We start from the raw sequence: 24,162 nt of genomic DNA on the forward strand, positions 1-24,162 counted from the left end.
AAGTGATGTCAGCTCGGGCGTGCACCGACACAAATTATCGGCCCATGACAGCGCAGTGTCGGTCGACCTGCCCTGCTGTGCTGAGTGGCATCAACTCACGGAGATGTGCAACAGCAGAAACCCTGCACCGTCCAACAAGTCGCAACAATAACAACACCCACAACACAGCAGATTCATGACCCCCCTTCCCCGGGAAAATGCAACAACCATCCGTCATTGCAAAACTCACTTACAAGGAAGATGACTCAACATGGGAACTTTCACTAAACTTTCACCATAAAAGGTCAAGATGGTACAGGCAAATCAATAAGTTCATTCATACTCCTTCACCTAACCCCTTGCAACAAAGTGGCAATAGTATTCCCCTATGAAATTAGACACCAGGAATAAACCATAATACATCATTATCTCCATCATATGCATTGATACGAGTTCATTTTCAACATCTGCTGCATCAGACATGGAGACATGTATGGAGAAATCTGGGACTGTGGTGCAAATCAGAAAACTTCCCTATGAAGACTGGGGTTGTAATCTGCAGACATGAGATTGAACATACAATAATGGTTGTCATCATTATAAAATCCTTATTAAATGGTGGAAATACAAACATTTATGTATCTATTTTGTTGTTTGTGCAGCCATGTTACTGGTGTATTTTGGCAGATTTGTTCTGAAGAATCTTTAACAAGGGGTTCATTGGCCTGACCCTTTTCCAAAAGAGAATCGGGATACCCCAACTCTTAATGTGAACATCAGGGCTAAGGGGAAGAAATACGACTTGGCCCTTTAGCTGCATCTTTGTTTAAAAAAAAAATACTTTTGATTTCATTATCATTTCAATATCTTATCGTCTACTTCTTCGACTGCACCAAACCTCTTCTCTCCTGCTCTTGGTCTTGTGTTCGACAGCCTTCTTCTGCATGTGGTGGTCACTGACTCCATTAATCAACGCTGGCTGGGCGACTCACTGCCAGAAATTGCCCCTAAATCCTTTCCATTACGCTGTGGTGACACGCTGTTAACAGAGAACCTGTGAGGTTCAATGTCATTCAGCCCATCGACACACACACTCCCCCCCTCCACCCTCCCGCCTCTCTGGATATTAGCAGGCCAGGAGGCCCACAGGATCCACAGATGGAGTGGGTGCTGCAAGGTGACCGATGCCAATTTACAACATCTGTCTGAAGCTTCGACAAAGTCGTTTTTTTGGTGCTCAGTCAAAGAAGCCGGAGCTCGTAAATGTTCGATGTCTAAACGGCAGCCAAACAAGCAGTTTGCCTCCAGACAGCACAATAGAAAATAAGTCAACAAGTCTGACCTGACGTGTAAAGCTGCTTTTAGCGCCTGATACTTATTCTACAGACAGATTTCAATGTGCATTCACAGTCAAACTCTTGTGTGGAGGTCAGGAACCAACCAAGGACAAACTACAGTACATTCATCTCAAAGAGCCGCTAAGTGATCAAAAAAAACATTTCTGCTTAATGTTTATCTTCATCTAATCTTTGCTTCTTCTTTATTTTTCTGCTGAATTATTTAACCATGTTACCTCAGACCCTGACGACACGAGAGGGAATAAAAGGAGCGAGCTGCTGAAGGATTTTCATTTCAAAATGGTCAGCAAAAAAAAAAAAAAAAAGAAAAGTTGAGTACATGTATTGATTTTTTGACTGAAGAGCCGAACCCTTCAAAACACTTGAAAGCTGAATCAAAACAGGATGTCCTTCTTAAAAGGACCGTCCTCAAGGTGAATGTGAGATCCACACGCCCCGCTCCCTACCTCCCCCCCTCCCCTCCCTCTGGGGGCCCCGACCCCCTTTCTCCTGCTCATTTATTCTCCACATCCGCCACCTTCTGCAGCGAGTGCAGATTCGAACATATCTGGGTAACTCCCGTGAGGAAACGTCCAACCACAGGTGCAGGGAGGACGGCGGCTCCTTCGTTAAGCCTGGCCCCGGCCGACAGCTACGCCGTGTGCTACTTTTACCTGATTTATTTCATCTTCCTTTCTTTCTGCTTTTTTTTTTCCTTCCTTCTTTTTTTTGACATTAAGCAGCTGCACTTTCTGTTTACTGTTCGTTTTTTTTTTACTAAGCTCTTCAGTGTTTTGCTTCTTGAACTGCAGCGTTTATCATCCAGGCTGAGGAGTCGTCACACTGGCAGAAAGACGCCACCGCCGCTAACAGAGTTGTGTTGTTCTTTTCAATGTTCTTTCACCATGATGTTGCTGTTGGCATTATGTAAAATGTCAATCAGGGGCGGGTGACAAGTAATGAAGTAAAACAGCTTCGTCAAGTTTGGAAGACAAAAGAAAAAAACATATGACACATACCATTGACATTATGACCTCTCTCTAGGAGGCAACTCTTTTGTTCCAGGCTGGAATATCTAGGCCTATTATTAAACTATCTCAACCTGTTTAATAACTCCCTGATCTTTCATACATTCATGAGCCCCAAAGGACAATGACTTTTCATTCTAGGTCACTTCACTTACCCTGGGAAACATCTCAGCATCTCATAGATGAATAGCACCAAACATAATGACGGCCATCTTTTCTTCCAGTTCTGCTGATCTTGACAACAACTCAAAGGTCAATAAGTTGAAAATACTAAAAATTAAACTAATAAAAGAACTGATGAAATGATCAGCGACGACTCCAGCTAATAAAAACACAATTTTCCTGTTGAAGTTTCTGAATATTCTTCTGCAGTTTCTCAATTGTGTGTCTTTCTACATAAGTCGTTGCATGCTGAATCTCTCTGGGTGTTTAAAATTCAAATAAATATGAAATTTCTCTGACATGTCATATCAATAACTACAATCTAGGGATGCACGATGACATTCAATACAGATAATTATTGGTACGGATAAATAAAAGTTTATTTGACACAATAAGAAATGTCAGTGATAACTGTTCTTGTTGTGATCGCAGTAGTGATGTCTGATATTACTTGGTTACATCAGAGGCAGAGCTATAATGTTCAATTCATCTTTACTCACTACATTTTAGACTTTCTGGTATATAAACTATTTAAAAATGTATTGTTATCAGTAGTAGTGGAGAAAAAGAGTTATCATGCATCCCTACTACAGTATAATCAATAGCTGCAGCCTTAGTATTCAACCTCATATCTCAAGAACTCATCAATCAGATTACTCCCAATACTCTTGTGATCATATTTCAAAATAAAATGTTGATTTAAGATCTCAAACGTCACAGACTCTGAAGCCGATGACGACGTTTCCTCTGATGTGATCTTCACAGGACAGAGGACACCGTATGATGAGGCAGGCCTTCCTCCTGTTGATGTGGACAGTAAAAAAAAAAGCACCACTGGGGCATCATGGGTGATTTATGGTCGTATATCTTTCCAGAGAATTCCCCCGAGGAGGCGAATCAATTCCAGGAATTTACACCGAGCTTCTCGAAAATGTCAAAGCAGAGACTTATATGTATGATCCACTGAATTTACATCATGATAAAAATCTAAGGTTTGTTAACAGAGAAGGCGGTGGCAGTGCTCAGACAACACCAACATAGATAGAGATTTATCTCCTCTGCATCCTCCTCTCTCACCCACCGGACCACGTCTTCTTTATATCACAAGCTGAAGCTGCGGACGCTGGTGCAGAGGAGGAACAGCTCTCACGCCGCACTCCCATCATGCCTCTGCACCCACTGCACTGTACTGAACTGAACTGAACTGAACTGAACTGAACTGCTACCACCCCCTGTGGTCTAGAAATCCATGGAGGAGGAGGCAGAGGAGGAAGAGCAAACAGAGACGCATCTACTTAGCATTTAAAGATTTATGAAGCGCTGCAACAGGAGGCAGGAGGAAGGAAGTGGCTCGCTCATGTAAAGCAGAGGCTTAGAAAAAAAAAAAAATGAATGAGAGAGGCTGCACACGTGTAAACAAGACAGTTTTTAGACCTGGAAGATCAGTTCCTCGTTATGAGATCCAACTTTTAAGATCTTAGAAAACAACTAAGCTGCATCAAACACAACAACAACCACAGGCAGACATGTATGTGAAGCCAGGTCGAGAATAAAACACCATCTGATCACATTTAAAGCAGCTTTAAGACGTCTATGAACATGTGGACACACTTACCTAACGCTTATCTGCAGGGGAAAAAAAGAAAAAAAAAAAGATATATATAGGTCATCACCATCCTGAGATGATAATTAGCTCTTTTTGTGATCCTGATTTAGAATCAGCTCAAGACTCTTTTTCTCATTTCTCCTCTTAAAGCCGTGACGGTGACGACGACGACTCGAGCAGTGTTTATGATGATCACACATCAAAACACCTTCTGGGGGGGAAGAGGGAGACAAATCTGCTCACACCATATGATGATGAACTGAGATTTTATATTAAGCCTTTTTCAAAATAAGAGGGGAAAAAAAAAAACATGAGCTGTGTGTACGTTTCATTTAACACCATCGCCAGGAGCGTTGTGCATCCAAATGTCTCAACGGGAAACAAATTCATGACTCAGCATGGACTATTTTACTTCATTAAGACGACAAGTCCATTTATCACACAAGATAGAAGTATCTACATTGATCTGGAGCTGCGCTTACATTGCTTTGTGTGAATTATGCATGTTTGTGTCAATCAAATGGAGATATAGTGGTATTAATCATTGTTTTTTTTTTAAATATTTAATGCAAAAATACCAATTGTTCTTCCAGCTCCTTAGATTTGTGGCCCACAGTAAATTGACTACTATTTTGAAGACGTCACATCAGTGTTCAATGATAAGATTCTTCTCATATGGTAAAATTATGCTCTGGTGAATCGGTTTATTGTGTGTGATGTGACATTTTTAAGTGTTAAACAGTTTGTGTCAATACAGTGGAGCTGTGTGTGCGTGCGCATTAACATTAGTAAATTAGCATGTTCTGTTCTGTTTCTCTTCAGCAGCTTGTTTGCAATGTTTCCTGCAGCGAATAAAGTGATTCACAATGGAGACACATTGAGCCCCTGGCTTTCCATTTGTCTGACATACCATACATGTAGTGCAGACTTTGGTTTCATGTGCCTTTTCTACTTTGTTCTGCAGCTTAAATGTTGCTAAGTCTGTAAATAAATAGGGCTATGTCAATAGTGAGTGACTACTGTGAGATCATTTAAACTTTACCTGAGGCAAGTTTTTACAAACGGAAACAAGAAATTTCTTTAAATCTCGTCCATTAAATTGATATTTATGCATTTAAATTGACCAGTGACACGTGCTACCTCTGATTAAATGGACATGAGGCTGTTTTAATGTATAACATTTGGCAATAAGGATGCTGTCCATTATACACACAGACTGAGAGAGGGCTGCAATGAATGGGACTGTAGAGCAGGTTAGGCTGGTGGTGCTTTATGATGCTTATCATGGGGGTTTTACGTCCCTGGCTGTAAATATATGAACACAACAGTGATATGGGTAGTAAAGTGTAGCTACAGTAAAAATCAAATGCAGCACCAAACATCTGGGCTCTATGGAGGAATTTTCCATTAAATCACCTGGTATGTGGTCAGATCATGTCATGTGCATCCAAAACATGAACAAATAATAATGAATGAAATAATAATAATAACAACACTGAGGCCTAATGTGAACACAGGCTGTTGTAGCTACATGCATGATGAAGGGTCAGCTGGACTCTCTGTCATCTCAGTCAGACCACAGCTCATCAACCAGGGGCTGATTCAAGCCACTCGCCTCCACATGGCAGAGCCTCAGAGACGGACAGTGGAAAGAACGACAGACGCGGTGGTTTCTGGTTCTCAGCGACACAAACATGGCTCCTGCTTCTCCTCGGACTCAACTCATTCACCGCCGCACAGAAAATATAACGAAATGAAATGAACGTGTTTTGTTTTTTTAAAAACAAATCCGTGCAAACATTTTCCGTTGGATGACGTAAAGAAAGGTGTTCTAGCAGCTACTTCCGGTGAAACTTTTCATAATAAAACCCGAAAAAAGTGAGTGGTACCAAACTTATCAATTTGTCAGTTGATTAACAACATATTTGAAAAATGTGCAAATTACATCAGAGTGACTAAACAACAGTCCAGAAACCCAAAGATATAGAGAAAAGCAACAAATCTTCATATCTAAAGAACAGGAAGCAAAGCTGACATTCTTGATTAATCAGCCGATCAAAACAACTGAACAATCAACCGATATTCACACATAAACACTTGAAGAAGATATACAAACAATGACAACATACTGTATATTCTGAAAGAGCCAAGTTGCCTTCAAATAATAGCCTACTTAACAACAATATTTTGAAGGAAGCGGATAAGTTTAGAAAGACCATAGACATTTAAAACCACTAATGTTCATGAACTATGGAAAAACTAGCCAGGTGATGAAATTGCTACTACTTACAAACATGTGGGCCTGCACCAACTAACTTGTGCAAGTCTAAATCTAAGATAGTGGCCTAATCATAAGATTAAAAATCCATTATAAAATGTGCTTCATATTGCATGTTTTACATGTATTGATTGAGATCTAATAGAAGATAAAGGCTATACCAAATCTACATATCATACCTAAAAAATGGAATTAGGCTAGGTAAAAAGAGTATTTCAACTTATTTAAAACTATTCTGCTAAAATAATCCATGAATCCAGCAGCTGATTCCACCAAATACCTAATGGGTTGATACTTTTTTATGATTTTGTTTTGAAGGCCTGGGTGCACACTTCCTGTCTGGTAGCGGCTGCCGGTCTCTAACTTGCCGCCGCCGCTGCTCCTCCACGCCGCCGCTGACTGCGGCTCGAACCGACGCCGCTGTCCGCCGCCCTGTCGTCTGGAGGCGGATACAGCTCCTTGCTAACTACGCTCTCTCTCCTTCTCTCTTGACACGCAGCCCACCACGTTCAACCATTAAAAATAAAGATAAACACAGATTTTTTTCTTCTTTTCCTCAGCTATCTCTCTCTCTCTCTCTTTGTGTGTATGTGTGTGTGTGTGGTCGTAATAATAAACCTTTCCAGCGTTTTCATCCCCGGCGTGTTGATGCTGCTCACTCCCGCGGCCACACCGCCGCCGACACAACCGGTGGAAGATGCTCCACCACCAGCGGCGTGCCACAGCAGACCACCGCTTCCCTGAATCCATATTTAATCCCCCACCTCAAACAACCAGACAAAAAAGAAAAAAAACACCACTAACACTAAACACCCACGGGGGGAAAGTGAAAGGGGGATAAATTGCTCCCTACCGTGGACATGGGTCGGTGCGGGTGTCTCCTGCTTCCTCTCGCGGCTGTCAAAGAGGCTGTGCGGTGCAGCAGCTGCGGACTCTCTGCCTCCTCCCACCGGCCGCCCCTGGGCTCCGGCTGCTGGGTTACTTCCACCGTGAAACAAGCCCCGGTTCGAGTCCTGCTGCTGCTGCTGCTGCTGCTGCTGCTGCGCTTACTCCCTCCCTGCCTGCCTGTCTGTCTGCAGACTGTAGGCTACAGCAGCTAGACTAGACAGACTGGCTGCTCGCTGCTTTCACCGATATAAGACAGTGAGAGTGAGTGGGCAGGGCCGGCCCGGGCGTGTCGGTGTCACCCACCCACCACCGGCCCGTGGGCACCTCCCTCCTCCTCGGTCCACGCCGGTACACGCTGTGCGCAAACTGTCTGAGCGCCACGACAAACTTCATTCAAAAATCTAGGAAGTTCACTCGACTTGATGACAATACAGAGGGGTAGTTTGACACATTAGGGTCTTTTTCTCATTAAAAAACACAAAAATAAAGCATACCTTTTCTGAAATAGACTAGATATAAGTTTATTGTATTTTTTTTTTTTTTTAATTATCCTATTATTTTTTGAAAAAACTTGTAAACTTGGTCCATTTCTGTGAAGAATGATCATGTAAAGGTTTGAAAGATTCAAACCCAATCTCCATGCAGCTAAATAAAATAAAATAAAAAATATTATATCCTATGGAATTCCTATTGATCCATTATCAATTCAATATTATTTGGTATAGGCCTACATAAGGCCTACATAATATTCAGACATGTCCATATAACCCTAACCCTACTTAGATCAAGTTGAAACTCAACATATCCAAACAGATTAACAATAAATCCTCTTATCTGAGGTTCAGGAAGCAAAGATTAATATTTTTGATTAATAAATGAATTAATCAACTAATAAACTCATTTTTTCCTCTCTCGCTCTGTCAACTGAATAATAAACCAATATGAACTACAAAAGTCAGATTTCTATTGACCCAGATGAGGTGGATCCAACACATAATAAGTATTTTGTTACTGTTGGACTGGTCATTTGATCTGGACATAAACAACCGGATCGACATTATCTACGATCACACGATGATGTCATCAACCTTGTCTGTATCTAATTATGTGAAACAGCACACGACTTATCTCCTGCACATAAAATCACCCACTGAACACACACACACACACAAACACACAGCTCTTAAACTGAACCCATTGTTCACTCTGCTGCTGCTGAGCCCTCATGTCAGGGCAGGCCCTTAACTATCGACATCTGCATAAAGAGACGCACAGGCGTTTGTTCCCCTGGCTGCTAAACAATCATGTATAATTAAACTCAGGTCCCAGAATCAAAAACTCCAGTTGGGGCTGTTATTCCTCATATCTCAGCTCTGATTGAGATGATTTCACAGGTTCATATAGCGTCTCTAGCTGAAGGCCACAGATTTCTGCAGCCGTGCAGCCACTGTAACACAATCAACCAGATAAATCTCTGCCAGAGTATGAACACATGACCGGGTGATGATGTAACAAGAGGGTGCACACATGGCAGAACAGGTTCAGCGGACAGTCCTGCAAGTATGTATGGTATGTTATGTATGAGTGTGTGCATCATCATGCATGGGCATGTGTGTGCTTGTGTAGCCCGTATAATGTGGCAGTGCAACTTTAAAAAGAGTGTGTGTGAATGTGTGTGAGAGAGAGAAAGGAGCAGGAGGAGACAGGCTGCAAACTGGGCTTTGACCCACAAACCTCAAAGTGGCCCTCGCTCGCATGCTGACGGGATCTGCTCTGCTGAGTGTGTCAAAACAGGACAATCTCTTTTTATTTGATGATAAAAACACACAGGAGCGGCCTCGTGTGCAGGTAACCCCCCGACTGTGCAGTGTGTAGTGTGTTTATGTGCTCTAATATGTTGCTGATTGCTGTTATTTAAACCAGCACTAAGTAACTTTTCAACCTTCATAAAATATTTTCATAACTTTTGTGATGATACATCGACTTACAACAAGTTGAATGACACCTCTGTCATGGCCTGAGGGGGTCTGTATCTCTTTCTCTGGCACTAAGCAGCTTTGAGGAGCATGGTAGGAACCCTGCTCTCACTTAAGTTTCACTTTCACTTTTGCAAGTCACAACAAGGAGGGAACAGGCAAAACGGCACTTTAGCAATGGATTATGTTTGTGTTTTCACTTTGAAATGATCCACTGGAAACAGAAACTTAGTTTTGATGTCTTCTGTTAATTTTAATGCAGGATATTTACAGGGCTTCACGCTAGTGTTCATGGGAAATGGAGTCTTCCTTCAGGCAAAACACTACCGCTTTGGTCCACAGGCGCCGCCAAACTCAACCAAAACTGAAAGTTCTTTAGTACTGCTTTAAAGTCATGGCTGCCACACTCTGGGTGTTATTCAATTTCACTGACATGCGTTTGGAGACTGTGCATGCTCAGGACTTTCTGAACCCTTGAGGTTGATTATTTTCCTGAGGGAGCACCGACCTTTCCTGCACCGCTCTGCAAACGAGGCGACACCGAGAGAGATAAGAAGGAAACCTGCTTCTGTGCAGCAGAAAACAATTCAGTGCTCACCTCAGATAAAAGCATCAATGGAGCTGCTCCAGGCCTGAGGTGTCACAATCCAAGTCCTACACACTCTGAAACCCCCTTGATCAGTGGAGATGCTGTTCAAGTTTTTTTTGTTCCTCGTCTTCTTCTCGGTGTATGATGATGAAGTCATTGTGCTGTCTCTCTCTGTGTGTGTTATCTCTGCACTGCAGTTATTTTACTGGCAATATGTTTAGTGTTGATGAGACGCTGCAGGATGAAGTGGCGGGGAGCTCCACAGACGTCGGCGGAGGAGGTGAAGTAATCCATCAAACACTGCTGTGAAAATCTGAGTCATACCTACTCTCAGTTACAATAGTGTGTGTGCGTGTGATGTGAGCCATACTGTGCAGCTTAGATGCACAGTTTAAGCTACTGTATAACATCATCATCCGACTGCAGTGCTGCTGTTAATCTGAGGATTTTAGGCTGAGTGAGTATACTGTACATGCAGAAGGAGCTTCTCCGGCTCCTAATGTCCATGTCTATCCAGAGAGTGTTAAAGGGATAGTTCAACATTTTGGCAAATTGGCCCATTGCCACAATCCCTATAGTTTTAGGAGTTGGTTCGTTAACTTTAATTGTCGGTGCAAGCTGTTTTGACAATGGCGGAGCAGAGCCGCGAGCTGCTCAGAGCTACGCTACGGAGGCCAATGGGATTTCCCTCATCAAACTCATCAAATACACAATCCAACAACTCCAAAAAAACACTCTGGTGGACAAGTTGCGACCTGCACATTCATCACGCTATGAGATAATAACGGAACGTTATGAGACAGAGTTGTTTTAGAGGCAAATACATGCAAAACCGCTGATGCACATTCCTGTCGGGGGGCAGTTTTTCAGCAAGCAGTCTCTGTATTTGCCTCGAAAACAACTCTGTCTCGTAACGTTGCGTTATTATCTCATAGCGTGGTGAATGTGCAGGTCACAACTTGTCCACCAGAGCGTTTTGGAGTTGTTGGATTGTGTATTTGATGAGTTTGTTGAGGGAAACCAAGTAATCCCATGAGCCTCCGAGCAGCTCACGGCTCTGCTCCGCTTGCACCGACAACTAAAGGTAACGAACCTACTCCTAAAACTATCGGGATTATGGCAATGGGCCAATTTGCCAGAGCGTTGAACTATCCCTTTAAGGCCTGAGCTCGGCCTGTCGCTCTCTGGTGGAGACAGGAGTGCAGCTCTGCACCGATTCCCTCCTGTGGAGAGACACAGGCAGCAGACAGCAGCTCCCAGCATGCAGCAGGTAGACCTGACCGGCGCTGCCTCTGCAGGACAGCTGGTTGTCCTGCTCCTGCGGTGCCTCATCTCTCACTCTGCTCTCCCCTGTCTTCTTACCTTACACACACACATACACACACACACACCTCTGTATATGCATGGAAACATCGTCACCTCCAAAGCTTGTGGGGGAATATTTGACATATTGCTCGGTTAAGACAAAAACAGCCACAGTATATTGACACATGAAATCAAATGCTAAATGTGTTGCAAAAATGTCAGATCTGTCCTCGAATGCATCACTGTGCAACTTGCAAGGTTTACGTCATGTGTGTTTCAACAGGATGTGTGTGTGTGTATGTGTCTGTGTGTGTGCACCACAAAACCACAATGTCAACAAGAGGAAATGTTGTCGTTAATTTCCCAAAGCAGGTTACAAAAGCGGAAATGCATCATTTTCTGGATGTGCATGCATCATCCTCCCACAGTAGCTTTTAAACCCCTCTTTTTAATTTTACAGGGGGAGATGTCCGACTAATAACTTTATGTAAGTTCAGCAATTATGAAACCAAGTGGCATCAACATGTAAAGCTGGTCTACACTGACCTCCAGTGGAGATATGGGTCATGTGCACATCAAAGGCATCAAACGCCTCAGCAATCAATCCAAATTTCTGCAAAGTTAGAAGGGAAAACATGAGTAATTATGCACATTTATAGCAAATATCCATTATATTAGTTAAAAATCATCAGGATCGGTGATTTTGTACAGGTTGTGTGTGTGTGTGTCGTCCTGCAGAGACTCAGCTCAGAGCTCAGCTGCCTCCATGTGTCCAAACAGAGATATTACAGCTGCTTATAAACAGCCAGAGACACACACACCCACACTTCAGCACATATAAGCAGGGCATCAACAATAAATAAAAGGTTTATAACACACCATAATGCAGATATAGAGGGGCAGATCATTATTAATGCAGCAAATAATCAAATTAAACCTCTGTAGCTGAATGGATCTGCATAAAATAATCAATTTTCTGAGTTTCTTGCATGTTCCTTCTTTTTATTCATCTTCTGTATCAAATTTAAGTTGTAGGCCTGAGTTTAAGAGCTACATTTCAACTAAATTTTGTTTTAAATGAAATTATTAGTAACATCAGGGATGTTTATCAAAGACCGGGATGATCATTTGAAAATGCGAATACTGAAAAAACAACAATAAATGGCACATTTCTCACCTAAAGGTCATCTGTCTGCATTAAAACTACATTCTGGTGTGTTACCAACTCATGTATGTGGCATTTTAAATACTAAACAGGAGGGTTAAAGTGATCAAAACAGACTTTATACAGCTTAAATGAAAAGAGACAACCATAATGAATCACACAGCAACGTGTCCTTAATCAATCTTTTCATGTTGTGTCAAGATTTTTCTTTTATTTTGACAGCGTTTCAGAATATCTTACAGGTAAACAAGATTTTTGCAAAAGTTAATATATCCATAGCGTTGCATTTCATAAAAATAGTTGCTCCACTTACAGTCTTTGTGACCATCGATAGTACACTGAGTCATATTTATAGAGATATTTGTTTTCAGGGTCTACACACACTGCTATGACACTACACAGTGATACTGAGCCGCTCGGGGTGTGTTGAGTTTATGGTGCAGCGTGTGCCATTGTCGCAACACACACATACGCACGCACACTTCACAAACACACACCTCTAGATCTCTTTGTTTTTTGTTCTTTTTTTTTTATGTTTGTTTTGCTTTCCATAGAAAACTACTTACAATTTGGTTCAGTGGAGACAGCTCAGACGTGGAAAGCAGTGAGTTTGTGCAAAGGCTGAGCAAAACGAACACAGATTTTTTTTTTTTGTATTTGTTCCTGCATCAAACAGAAGTCACAAAAATAAAAGGAGCAGTCCGTTAAAATGGGCCGTGATGATGATAACAGTACGCAGGCAGCATCTTCTCCCCTCAGTCTGACAAATGAAAAGAATTTAGGGGTTTGGGGGGCTTGTTTTATGATGTTCACGCTACACACCATCTACAATGTGACTGAAGGGCTGAGTCGTTTGTGCCTGGCTGATGATTTTCTCCCGACATACAGTAATAATTAATATCCAAACTCTCTCTCTGTGTTGAGATTGTGCTTTAAAGTCAGTCTGCTTAGTCCTCGTGTAATTACAGATTACAATGGCAAACATAATGACTTGTCTCTCTTTGAACACCATCGGTCTTTCCCCTCAGCAGAGGAAGGAGGAAGAAACTTTTGTTCTTGTATTATGTTGAATTATGATTTATTCTTTCTGTTTAACATTGGCTTATTGGGAGGAAATAAAAATACAGAAATATCACATCTGTAAAGACGTTTCAAGTGCCGGGAGAAGATTTGTAGATCTCGCTAAGCAAACCCCTTCCTCCGCAACGACAACAGGGATTCAATTAAAGCTCAGCAACTTTTTCGCTTGAGCTCTGGATTGCTCCACATCATGTCAAAATGGGATGTTTCAGAAACATCAACACTTTGTATTGAAAACACTTTGAGAGGATTCAACTGTGTTTGTTTATCTGCTCTAGTGTGAGCTGCAGTTGTTAGCATGTCTGGCTAACTAGTTTACTATAGCCTACCTAATGTTAGCAGGGTAAAAAAAACTTTACACTCCAGCAACTCCAACCTCAACATATGTTAGTTTTCATCTTAAAAGCCTGTTCTCTTACATTTTTATCATCATTCAAAAATGTTAGGATTTTTCATCCCCACTGCAATGCAACACAGATGCTTTAAAAGGGGACACATTATAGAAATATCACTTTTTGAAGGCTCTTTAACATATATTTGGGTGTTTGTCTTGCTCTCTGACCCCTGAAATGTGAGAATTGCCAAAAACATCTGTAATTTGACAAGCTCCCTAGGTTGAAATCCATGTAGTTTTACGAGCTCTTCCCTCGGTTGTCTAGCAATGATGTTCTGTAACTAGTTTTCAAATTTGCATAATACCACCCCTACCTGGTACCATTAGCAAACATTGCAAACATTTGCATTTAAAGGGTGTTTGTGGAAAAGGGGCATAATATGTCTCCTTCAACAAGATTATTTCTCAAAATTTGTATTTAATTTTATGGAACAAATGTTAGCTTAAGCCAATCCTGTCAGTCACTGTGAAGAAAATAAAGGCCAAATGGTTGTTGTCTACCTTTGCCTACACTTCGAACGCTTCAACAACATTGTTTTGTCATTTAATTTGGGCTAATGTTATCTTAATAAAGTCGTTAGACTTAAATATATATATGCTTTTTTCTGTTTGTATAAAAATGTACACAGCCATCAATGTGAGACTAAGTCTGGAGCAGATATGTCAGCTGAAAAAAACAAAAAGAAAAACTGAAAACGCACAGGGAGCTTTGGCGTGGACATGTACGACTTCTCAACAACACAGTGTAGACAGAGTCACCTTAGAACAAATGAAGCTCAGCAGCTGTGACAAGTGCAACTTCCTCTCAGGGAAAATAATAGAAAAAGTTTAATTTTTTTTTTAAATCGAGGCTGTTGATTCATTCATTCAGGTCACAGACTGTTAGGTGAGCGAGCTCTTGACAAGTGAGACTGATTCTTTGACGACTCAATATCAGATTGTACTAATTCAGTTTGGTTTGGGTTCAAGGCTCTGCCCCTGCGCCGACATTCGATCGTTAACACCGAGCGATTCTTCATGGAAATTACTGGTGTCAGACCTCATTAAGAGAAAACCACTAACGAAAAAAGGTATCGTGACCCAGAAATGAACAGCCTTGCACAAATAATAAGGACCTTTTCAATCCCTCTGGGTAATGGGCTAATTTTTCACACATAAAACTTTGTGAAATAAATGATGTATTTCACCTCATCACACACAAACCTTGTAGCTGAAAAAATACAGTTTATTATTTATATCTGTAAAGTTGGTGGTGGTGTATAATAGCAGCCTGTGTCGGACCCTCTGAAGTGTTTTGGAGTTGAAGCTTTGACTTGAAAAGCCAACCTCTCTGTCAGTCTAAGGCACTCTGCCCCTCGGTTGGTCGCTGTCACGTGAGCTCCTCCTCCCGCCGCCACCGTCGCCGGCCGTCGTGGATTGCTTTGTTCGTTAAGCACGCTAAAAATAGAAAAATGGATTGACACACGACACCTGCTGAACTCGGGATGATTCAAAGAGCTGGAGTGAAGAAGGAGGAGAAGAAGAAGGAGAAGAAAGGAGGGAGGAAGTCGGTGTGGATGTGAGTTCTGGTCCACGTCGTCTTCGCTCGTCGTCTAATCACGGACTAGAAATTTCCCATCGGCTCAGCTATAAGGTTCTTTCTGTATCGCTTTAAAGATGATCTTATTTACAAAAATGATCCCACATATTCATATTCATATTCATTATAATATATCTATGTCTATAATCATCTGATTAGGTTATTCAAGACAGATTCAGGCCCACACAGTCTCTGTTAAGGCAAAGTTTCTGTTGATAAGTTTCATCTCCTCATCGCTGTCACGCTGTGTCCCATTCGCTCTCGTCAAAAACAGGCAAACCTTCTTTTTTAACATTCCTCTTCATAAAATAGACTCCGATGTGTAGATATATATATATTTATATATATATATAAAAAAACAACCAACCAAACAACAACAAAAAAGAAGTCCAATGACAACTGACAAGTTTCTTCCCGTCATGTCGTTTATATTTTGCATGTTTATCCCCCGGTTCTTGCTCAGGGAGAACTCAAAATAGAGTTCCTCAGAGTTGAGAGCGATCCACCCGCCACGCTGCTGCTCACACATTCTGCTTGCTCTTCCTTCCTTCCTTCCATTTTTTTTTTTTTTTTAACTTTTTTTTTTTATTATTATTTTGTCAAAAAAGTGGATGATTTACCAGTTCCTTAAGGTGGTGGGTGTAAAATATTTCTCAAAATAATTTAGAGTTGTTCAGTTTCATAAATAAAATTCTAAAAACACGTGGTCCAGATCACCCTGCCCCCCCTTCGCCCCCTCCTCTCCTCTCCTCTTGTCCCCACCTCCTTTTTTTTTCTGTTTTTTGCCTCTGGTCCGTGGGAGAAGGTGGACTGGACTGAGGGGGGAGATAAAGGAGCACAGGAAGGTGTTGTGAGGACGGTGGTTTTCATTTCATCCAGATGTGTTTTTTTTTTTCTTTTTTTCTTTCAAAAAAGTTCAGATGAGTGTGGCCACTGTTTTTTTGTTTTTTTTATATATGTGTGTGTTTTTTTTCCTCTCTCTCTGCTGGAGCAGTTGTGGTTGTTATCTGCTCAGCGTGGACGTGCCCGTGCCCGTGCCCGTGCCCGTGCGCAGCGTGCTGGGCAGTTTGTCCGACCCGGGGATCTTCCATGGCCCAGGAGAGACCGTGGCCTTCCTCCCTGCTGCTGCTGCTGCTGCTGCTGCTGCTGCTGCTGCTGCACTGCTGCTGCTGGTAGTGGTGGTGGTGGTAGTGGAGGTGATCTTGCTGGGCCGGCTCTCTCCCAGGCTGCGGTCCAGTTCCCTGGGCCTGCTGGGCTTGCTCTGCTCCGGCGGCTCCACAACATGCTGCTGCTGCTGCTGCTGCTGCTGCTGCTGCTGCTGCTGCTGCTGCTGCTGCTGCCGCCCGCCGCCGTTGTAGCGCTCCACGTCCTCCCTGCTGCTGTTCCCGTTGTGTGTGTGTGGGAGCTTGTGGGAGCTGCTGGGAGAGTGGGCCGACTCCCTGTTGCTGCTGTCGCCGCCGGTGTTTCTCTCCTTGGACCTCCCTCTGCTGCTCCTGGAGGGTTTGGGCTCCGCACTCTGCCCCTCTTTGCCCCCTCCTCCTTCCCCCTCAGCAGCAGCGGCGGTGGATGTGGTGGTGGCGGTGGTGGCGGGCTGCACCCTGTGCCCCTTGTGGGTGGACCGGCCACCCTCCTTCTTCTTCGCTCTGCCGCTCCCGCTGCCGGTCGTCGTGGTCGTCGTGGCTCTCCTCCCCTGGCTGATGAGCGGCTCCGGGTTCAGGTTCAGGTTCAGCAGCTGCAGCTCGGCCTTCTGGGGGCTCTTCGAACGCTCCGTCCTACCGTCTCTCGCTGTCGCCGGGTCTCGGGGGACGTCCAGAGGCAGCAGGTGAGGCGGCGGCGGCGGCGGGTCGGGGGCCGGGGCCAGATGAGATGAAGGCGATGACATGGAAAGGCTGTCGATGGGAGGGGCTACTTCCGACAGGCTTGGGGAGGCTGAAGGGCGAGCATCCCATGGGGCGGCATTGTCTGGAACAAACACACACACTGTCAGTAATAGGAAAAGCACACAAACACACACACACACACAGACATATACACACAGTACACTCTGCTTAATGAGATAGTTCAAGATTTTTGGCAAATTCTCCTATCGCCATAATCCCTATAGTCATAGCAGTAGGTTCATTAACCTTTAATTATCGGTGCATGTTGTTTTGAGATCAGCGGGGCAGAGGCGTGAGCTGCTCAGTGAACACAATGGAGGTGAATGGTACAGGTCCCCTGTCCCTCATCAAACTCATCAAATACACAATCCAACAACTCCAAAACGCTCTGGTGGACAAGTTGTGACCTGCACATTCACCAAGCTATGAGATAATCATGTATAATTATGTAACATTGCGACACACGAAGCAACTATTAGGAACTACTTGCGCTTTTGAAATCACTCCGCCCAGCAGCAGCCGTGTCTGGGATGTAGTTCCGGCTACGCATTTGCCTCGAAAACAACTTTCTCTTGTAACATAACATGATTATCTCATAACGTGGTGAATGTGCAGGTCACAACTTGTCCACCAGAGCGTTTTGGAGTTGTTTGATGAGTTTGATGAGGGACTGAGCAGCTCATGTCTCTGCTCCGCTGATCTCAAAACAACATGCACCGACAATTAAAGGTAATTAACCTACTCCCTATGACTGTTGGGATTATGCAAATTTCCCAAAATGTTGAACCATCTCTTTAAAAGCTTGCTGCACGCATGCCACTGCATAAACAAACACAAAATCAAAAGGAGAATAATCATCACCACAGCAATCATTCCTACTCTACAAGCTGAAAAGCATTAAAGTAAATATCCAGGCAGCAGCGCAGCAGCAGCAGCAGCAACAACAACCTACTTCTGAGCGTGTCACAGGGCAACTCTACTTTTAGACAACATCAATCTGCCTCCCATAGCTCTCTTTAAAGCCTCGGCCAATCTAAAACCTTGGCGGAAAATCGAAAACAGGTTTAATGAAATGGATGATGTGCCCAATAAGGTGGTGCTGTAGCGAGAATGAAAACCTCAGGGGCCAAGTGCCTCCCTCTCTCTTAAAGCCTTCGAAGACGCCCGTATCCAGCGTGGTGAGTCTGCGGCGCGCTCTCCTCCACTCTCACGGACTGTTAGCTCCGGTTTCTGCACTGATGAGCCTCGGCCATCACTCATTTTCAGTGGGCTGGGTGCTGCTGGTGCTGGTGTTGGGGAGGGAGGGAGTCTAGCTACTGTAGCACCAAGAGGCCCAATTATAAGGAGACTCTCATTGCGGCGAGGACTCGGAGTATATTAGCTGCAGGACTGAGAGGCAGCCGGTCATCTCTGAGTACACTGCAGTCTGCCTCCACAGTGAGGGATATTAGGGCCTTATGTGAGAGTGTGTGTGTGCATATGTAGTGTTTTGTGCCTCTCATAAGCTCAGTTAAAGCTCTAGTCTCCTCATATTTTTTTCGCTGAGTCATCTTAAGCACGTTCTGTATGAGAGCAGCAGCAGAAAACACTGAAGTGTGTCCTCAACAAGCTGATGGAAAGTGACTTTACACCTCTTAAACCTGCAGGAGCTGAGTTTTTTTTCCTTTTTTTTTTTTTTTAAACCACAGTGGTGCAGAAGCAGGAACCAACTGTATGTTGTAATTACCCGATTCACCTGTGAGCAAACAGTTTCTTATTTACTTTACTTTACGTAAAACATCAGTATTCATCTGGAGTCGTGTCCGCGTCCACCTGACGGATGTTAGACCCAAAGATTCACTTTGCTTTTTAGCTCTGGTTTGTGCTCCACTGACTCCTGGGGGAAACATCCGCCTCTTTAGCTGCTAAATGCTCCATTATGTTCATTAGCTGGGCGCTAACGTCTTCTGTCTGCTGTTAGATACAAACAACAGTGGGGTTTTTTAGAGCGGAGAGAGGGAACGAATCAGTGAAGTCGTGTCCGGAAAAACGAAAAAACAACGAGCTGGAACAAGCCGAGCCGAGGAGAGCTGCAGTCTTTTGTTTCCTGGAAGAGTACTGCTCTTAAATACAAAGTAAAACACAAAACCAACCTTTTTTATGATGGTTTCTGTTTTTTAATCCCTATTTCTATTATTTGAGGATTCACAAAATCAGCTGTATTTAGTTGTCCCAGGTATGAATCAGCCCTTTTCTATAAAAACACACATTTGTAACATCTGTGGAGTCTGGTAAAGTTCAAAAATGAATTGAATGATGTCAATTTTTATGTGTAAACAGCCCCAAAAGCTTAAGGAAAGGATTTAGAAATATATATATAGCATCTGACCAAAGATTAAAGTTGCATTATGGGAAATGTAGTTGAGGTGCTACTTTACATAAAGTTAGTGTTTGTGCATCTGCTGCATAAATTCAGTCTCTGAGGAGACAACACTAACAGCTACTGGAGATCTGATCTTTAAATGAAGAGAGCAGCTGACGCAGACTAAAACTTGCTTGTGCATACATGTGATTAATTATGGGATGTCGTCCTTTAGTTAACTTTGATGTAAGTGTTGAAGAAGCTCTCAAGACGTGTAACTGGTTACGTTGATGCCCTGAAGCTGCAGATCTGACACAAACACAAACACACAACAACATGCACATGCTCACAGGTGAGTGTTTTCATGCTGACGTTGTTGAAAAAAAACAGCAAAAGAACCTGAGATAGAAATAACGTGCTCCTTTGAACATTAGTATGCTAATGTTTTAAATAGCCTAATTAATCACATCGGGGATGATTTGCATAACCTTCCACTATGCAAATGAGGCGCCTGTAAACGACGAGCGAGCGGTGAGACGCTGAGTGGAGTTGAGCCCACACAGAAACACAACATGTGGCCTGAGATGCTGCTTCAGGGGGGAAACTCAGAAACAACAGTAAACATCTCTAATGACGGAGCTTTGTGTCTCCGTTACGGCCGCGCTAACGCTCCCTGTGTGCAGATTTCAAGGCTGCACAGTCACCTCAAGGCGAGTGTCGCAAAAAGTGCTCCACACGGAGAGATTAAACCCACCCCCACCCCCACCCACCCCCGACTGGAGGAAGGAAAAGGGCCGACATGTGGGAAAACGACATCACCCTCTGTTTCCTGTGTTTAAGGGCTGCAGGGAGACGACTGATGAGCGTCCCTTGGGGCCTCGAGCGCCGCGTTGTCCCCCTTTAAATGGACGTAGGAGGAGGAGGAAGGTGGAAAAGTGAGTGACGTGTATGAGTTTTATTACCTGCTGTGTCGCACAAATAAATACAGTCTTCCGGGCTGAAATCGAGATTTCAGCGGGTAAATAATCGGCCTCCGTGTTTTATGTTCGTCTCCTCTGGCTGACCCAGGGTGAGCGCTCGTTTCGCTGTATTTGTGAGCCTGCAGGTGGCTGTTGGCCACTGATTTATCTCTGCCAGGACCAGAGTTATGTTCACTAATTTTTACAGCCTCCTGCCGCCTGGAGTGACTTTGACTCATTATTCCCCCCGAAAAAGGCCAAAAAAAAAAGAAAAAAAAGAAAAAGAAAAATCCTTCCCTTCAAGGTTGTTTCGGTATCAAAGGTCGTGGTTGCAACAAAAACAACAACACCACAAAAAACCACAGCACAAGAAAAGCCAGGGGGGTTCGAGCGAAGAGAGAAACATTCGTATGGTCACAAACCGTGTCTTTAGGGTGGCCCATTAGGAAGAAATAGGGGGAGCCATGCTTGTCACTTTTCATGCACATGGAGAGACTGGAAGATACCATTCCTATAGAAGGGGAAGTAACAACCTAGACCAATCAATTAGTGATAGATCACTGAAATGGACAGAAAATAAACTAGAGTTAGTCAAGATAGAAGAAAAAGACACATCATTAGTTGTTTTGTTTTTACTGCACAGTGAAATACAGATTATAAAAGACATGAATATAGATACATGCTAGAATAATGTTATCAAGAGCTGAGGTGGTAATTATGAGGTCAGACAGTGAAAGAGATTTAAATCTCAAGAGTTAAAAGGTAAGAAATGATGATGGTGTAGATGGAGGAGGGTGCAGCCGGTCCTTACCGTACTCTGGGACCTGCCCCGTGCCCCTCTTCAGCAGCAGACGGACACGCCGACCGCCGGACTTGATCAGCTCGATGGCCCTGGCGTGCGTCATGTCCCGCGTGCTCTCGCCGTTGATCTCAATGATCTGGTCCCCGACCTGGAAGTCAGGAAGAGTGTGACGGGGGGATGAAGGAAGCTGTGAACAGACTTTACTCACTGTTAATCACACTTTTAACCATGAAACACCATAATATCTGATGTAATTTCATAATAATTCTTAATATTTTTGTTGATAATTGCATTATTAAGCTGTTATTCTGGTATGTAATCCATACACACAGACATATTGTCAACTATAATGTGTTTAATGATTGATTTTCTCACTTAGGCATTCATTTCAGCATTTATACATAAAGTTTTGTGTCAATTACAAACCAGTTATTACATGTCAGTGGTTCATAAGATCATTAATAAGTGTAAGTAAATGATTAAAACACTATTTATTAGATTAACATCGATGCTGCATAATGATCTAGACATGAACTGTTGTTTTATTATTATATCATAATAGAAGAACTTCTTAATTAAGAGTTATAACATTTATAACTGTTTACTATATAGAAGAAGAATGTTTTATGAATAGTGTTAGCTAATGTTTAATAGTGTGTACCATTTGATTTCATTCTCAGGTCTGTTATTGTTTGTGTACTTATCTCTTTCAAAATCAAACTCCTTTGTTCCTATGGAGGAAAACACTTCAGATAACTCAGGTCTTCTTTTTTACTCCTGACTAAACTTCCTGCAGCTCTGCTCAGTCACTGGTGATGAACACTGTGTGAGTTCAGAGCTGAAGCTGCGTTTTATAGATTTAAAATCACCAATAAAGCTCCTTTGACCAGCGACTGTGAAGCACGGAACAAAAACCGCTGTTTCACAACCGAAGTGAAACAAGGAAACTGATGAATATGTTAAACTCGCTCTTGTGTTTGAATAATGAAGCTTCAAACTGCGGACAGGGTGTGAAACAGACTGAGACTGACGGGTAGAAACACCGAATTAACGCCATTATCTCCACATTAGGTGGCATCTTGTTGCTCCAAACCTCCTGGTGAAGTTCAAGGGAGTCGAGGAAATTAATGAAGGCGTTGTATGTGTGTGTGTGTGAAACAGAAACTTAACAAGCTCCTTTTATCGTGAGGCGACAGTAATTTATAAAGATCAATACGGATCTATAATTCATCTGCGTTCCCATGAGCCTCAGAGCATTAATAGGCATTACCAGTCATGAACTGGTGTCAGTTATAATTAACTTTTGTGGTAATTTAGACGTGTCCTTTGAAGGGAAATATGGTCGACCTGAGGAACACTGAAGAAATAATAATAAAAACCAACCCTTAAAGGGATAGTTCAACATTTTGGCAAACTGGCCCATTGCCATAATCCCTATAGTCATAGCAGTAGGTTCGTTACCTTTAATTGTCAGTGCAAGCTATTTTTAGAACAGGAGCAGAGCCGCGAGCTGCTCAGAGCTACGTTACAGAGGCTAATGGGATTTCTTGGTTTCCCTCATCAAACTCATCAAATACACAATCCAACAACTCCAAAACGCTCTGGTGGACAAGTTGTGACCTGCACATTCACCACGCTATGAGATAATAACACAATGTTACCAGACAGAGTTGTTTTAGAGGTAAATTCATGCAAAACCGCTGATGCGCATTCCTGTCTGGGGCAGTTTTTTTGGCAAGCAGTCTCTGCATTTGCCTCAAAAACAACTCTGTCTCGTAACGTTGCGTTATTATCACTGTAAACTGCTGATATAAACATAAACTACACCATCTCTTCTACAGGTGCGTCTCAATAAATTACAATATTATGGCAAAGTCAATTTCAGTAGCGTCAAGTCAAGTGATAGTGTGCAAATAAGTGGACATTTCCATATTAAAAATCCTTTTTTTTTTAAAATTGGTCTTTTGTAATATTCAATTTTTTTTTTATTCTTCATTAAATGTAAGGAATAATCATTAGAATTAAAAGAAATTAAATAAATAAAGACATGAAATGTTTCATTCTGTGTGTAATGGATCTATTTAATGTATTAGTTTTCATTACAGATATAAATAAACTTTTCCATGATATTGTAATGTATTGACATGCAACTGTACTGTTTATACTTTTTGGCTACTTTAAGCCTGTTGTGCAAGAGGACGGGTCAATCGGCGTCGTCCTCGCCGCCTCAGCGCTCCCACTTCGGGTGGAGACAGCTCCCCGCTTGACTAATGGGGAGGATTCATGGGGAACAGGACAAAACGTGCCGGCCAATTACGCTAACAAATGGAGAAGTCCTGTGGTAATGGCCGAGGTAATTTAAAAGTCAGGAGCGGACTCCAGAGGAGAGAGAGGGGGAGTCATTAGGTGTCATTACGGCGGGTCTGAAGAGAGGTGGGAGGCAGGACGGTTTGCTCATTAATCCTCACCTCCTCACCGGCGGAGGAGAGCCATCTCCGTTTTCATCTTTAATAAAAAAAGAGCAGCGAGCTCAAGTTGAATGGACTGAGCGTTGTCGTGTTCTGCTGGGGACCGGAGCTGCTGGAGCTGCTTCTATTGCCCCCGACGCTCACATACACTTCCCTTTTTATTGGAGGTTTTAAAGCTTGGAGCGCTAATACACTACGCTAAATGATTATCTGACAATTTACTCAAAAAGTCTCAGAAACCTGAAAAGCATATGAATTTAAACTGTTATTGCTCCTTGTGCTTGATTCGTTTGTGGCAGCCGAGGTCAAAACACCATTTTCTGTCTTTTTTTTTAACCCTCTATTT

General features: G+C 42.8%; 2 protein-coding genes across 13 annotated transcripts in view; both read right to left on the reverse strand.

Annotated features, from left to right (window-relative positions):
• Positions 1 to 7,467, reverse strand: part of LOC146962455 (fatty acyl-CoA reductase 1) — a 61,737-nt gene extending 54,270 nt beyond the window's left edge. The window contains exon 1 of the mRNA XM_085769117.1: positions 7,244 to 7,467. Coding sequence (XP_085625243.1) covers positions 7,244 to 7,252 — 9 coding nt within the window. The 5' untranslated portion in view covers positions 7,253 to 7,467. The remainder of the gene's footprint in view (positions 1 to 7,243) is intronic.
• An 8,879-nt stretch (positions 7,468 to 16,346) lies between these two features.
• The window catches only part of magi2a (membrane associated guanylate kinase, WW and PDZ domain containing 2a), a 263,837-nt gene continuing 256,021 nt past the window's right edge, over positions 16,347 to 24,162 (reverse strand). For 7 of the 12 annotated variants that reach the window (XM_085769103.1, XM_085769100.1, XM_085769102.1 and 4 more), the window contains 2 exons: positions 21,358 to 21,496; positions 16,347 to 17,328 (listed from right to left, as the gene is read on the reverse strand). In XM_085769103.1, the coding sequence (XP_085625229.1) occupies positions 16,370 to 17,328; positions 21,358 to 21,496 (1,098 nt within the window). In that variant the 3' untranslated portion in view covers positions 16,347 to 16,369. Of the gene's footprint in view, positions 17,329 to 20,968; positions 21,080 to 21,357; positions 21,497 to 24,162 lie in introns of all 12 variants that reach the window. The other 5 variants (XM_085769108.1, XM_085769107.1, XM_085769110.1 and 2 more) reach the window with 3 other exon arrangements.

This window comes from Trachurus japonicus, chromosome 23 (assembly GCF_045865225.1).
Source record: "Trachurus japonicus isolate A0001 chromosome 23, Traja_1.0".
Lineage (NCBI taxonomy): Eukaryota > Metazoa > Chordata > Actinopteri > Carangiformes > Carangidae > Trachurus > Trachurus japonicus.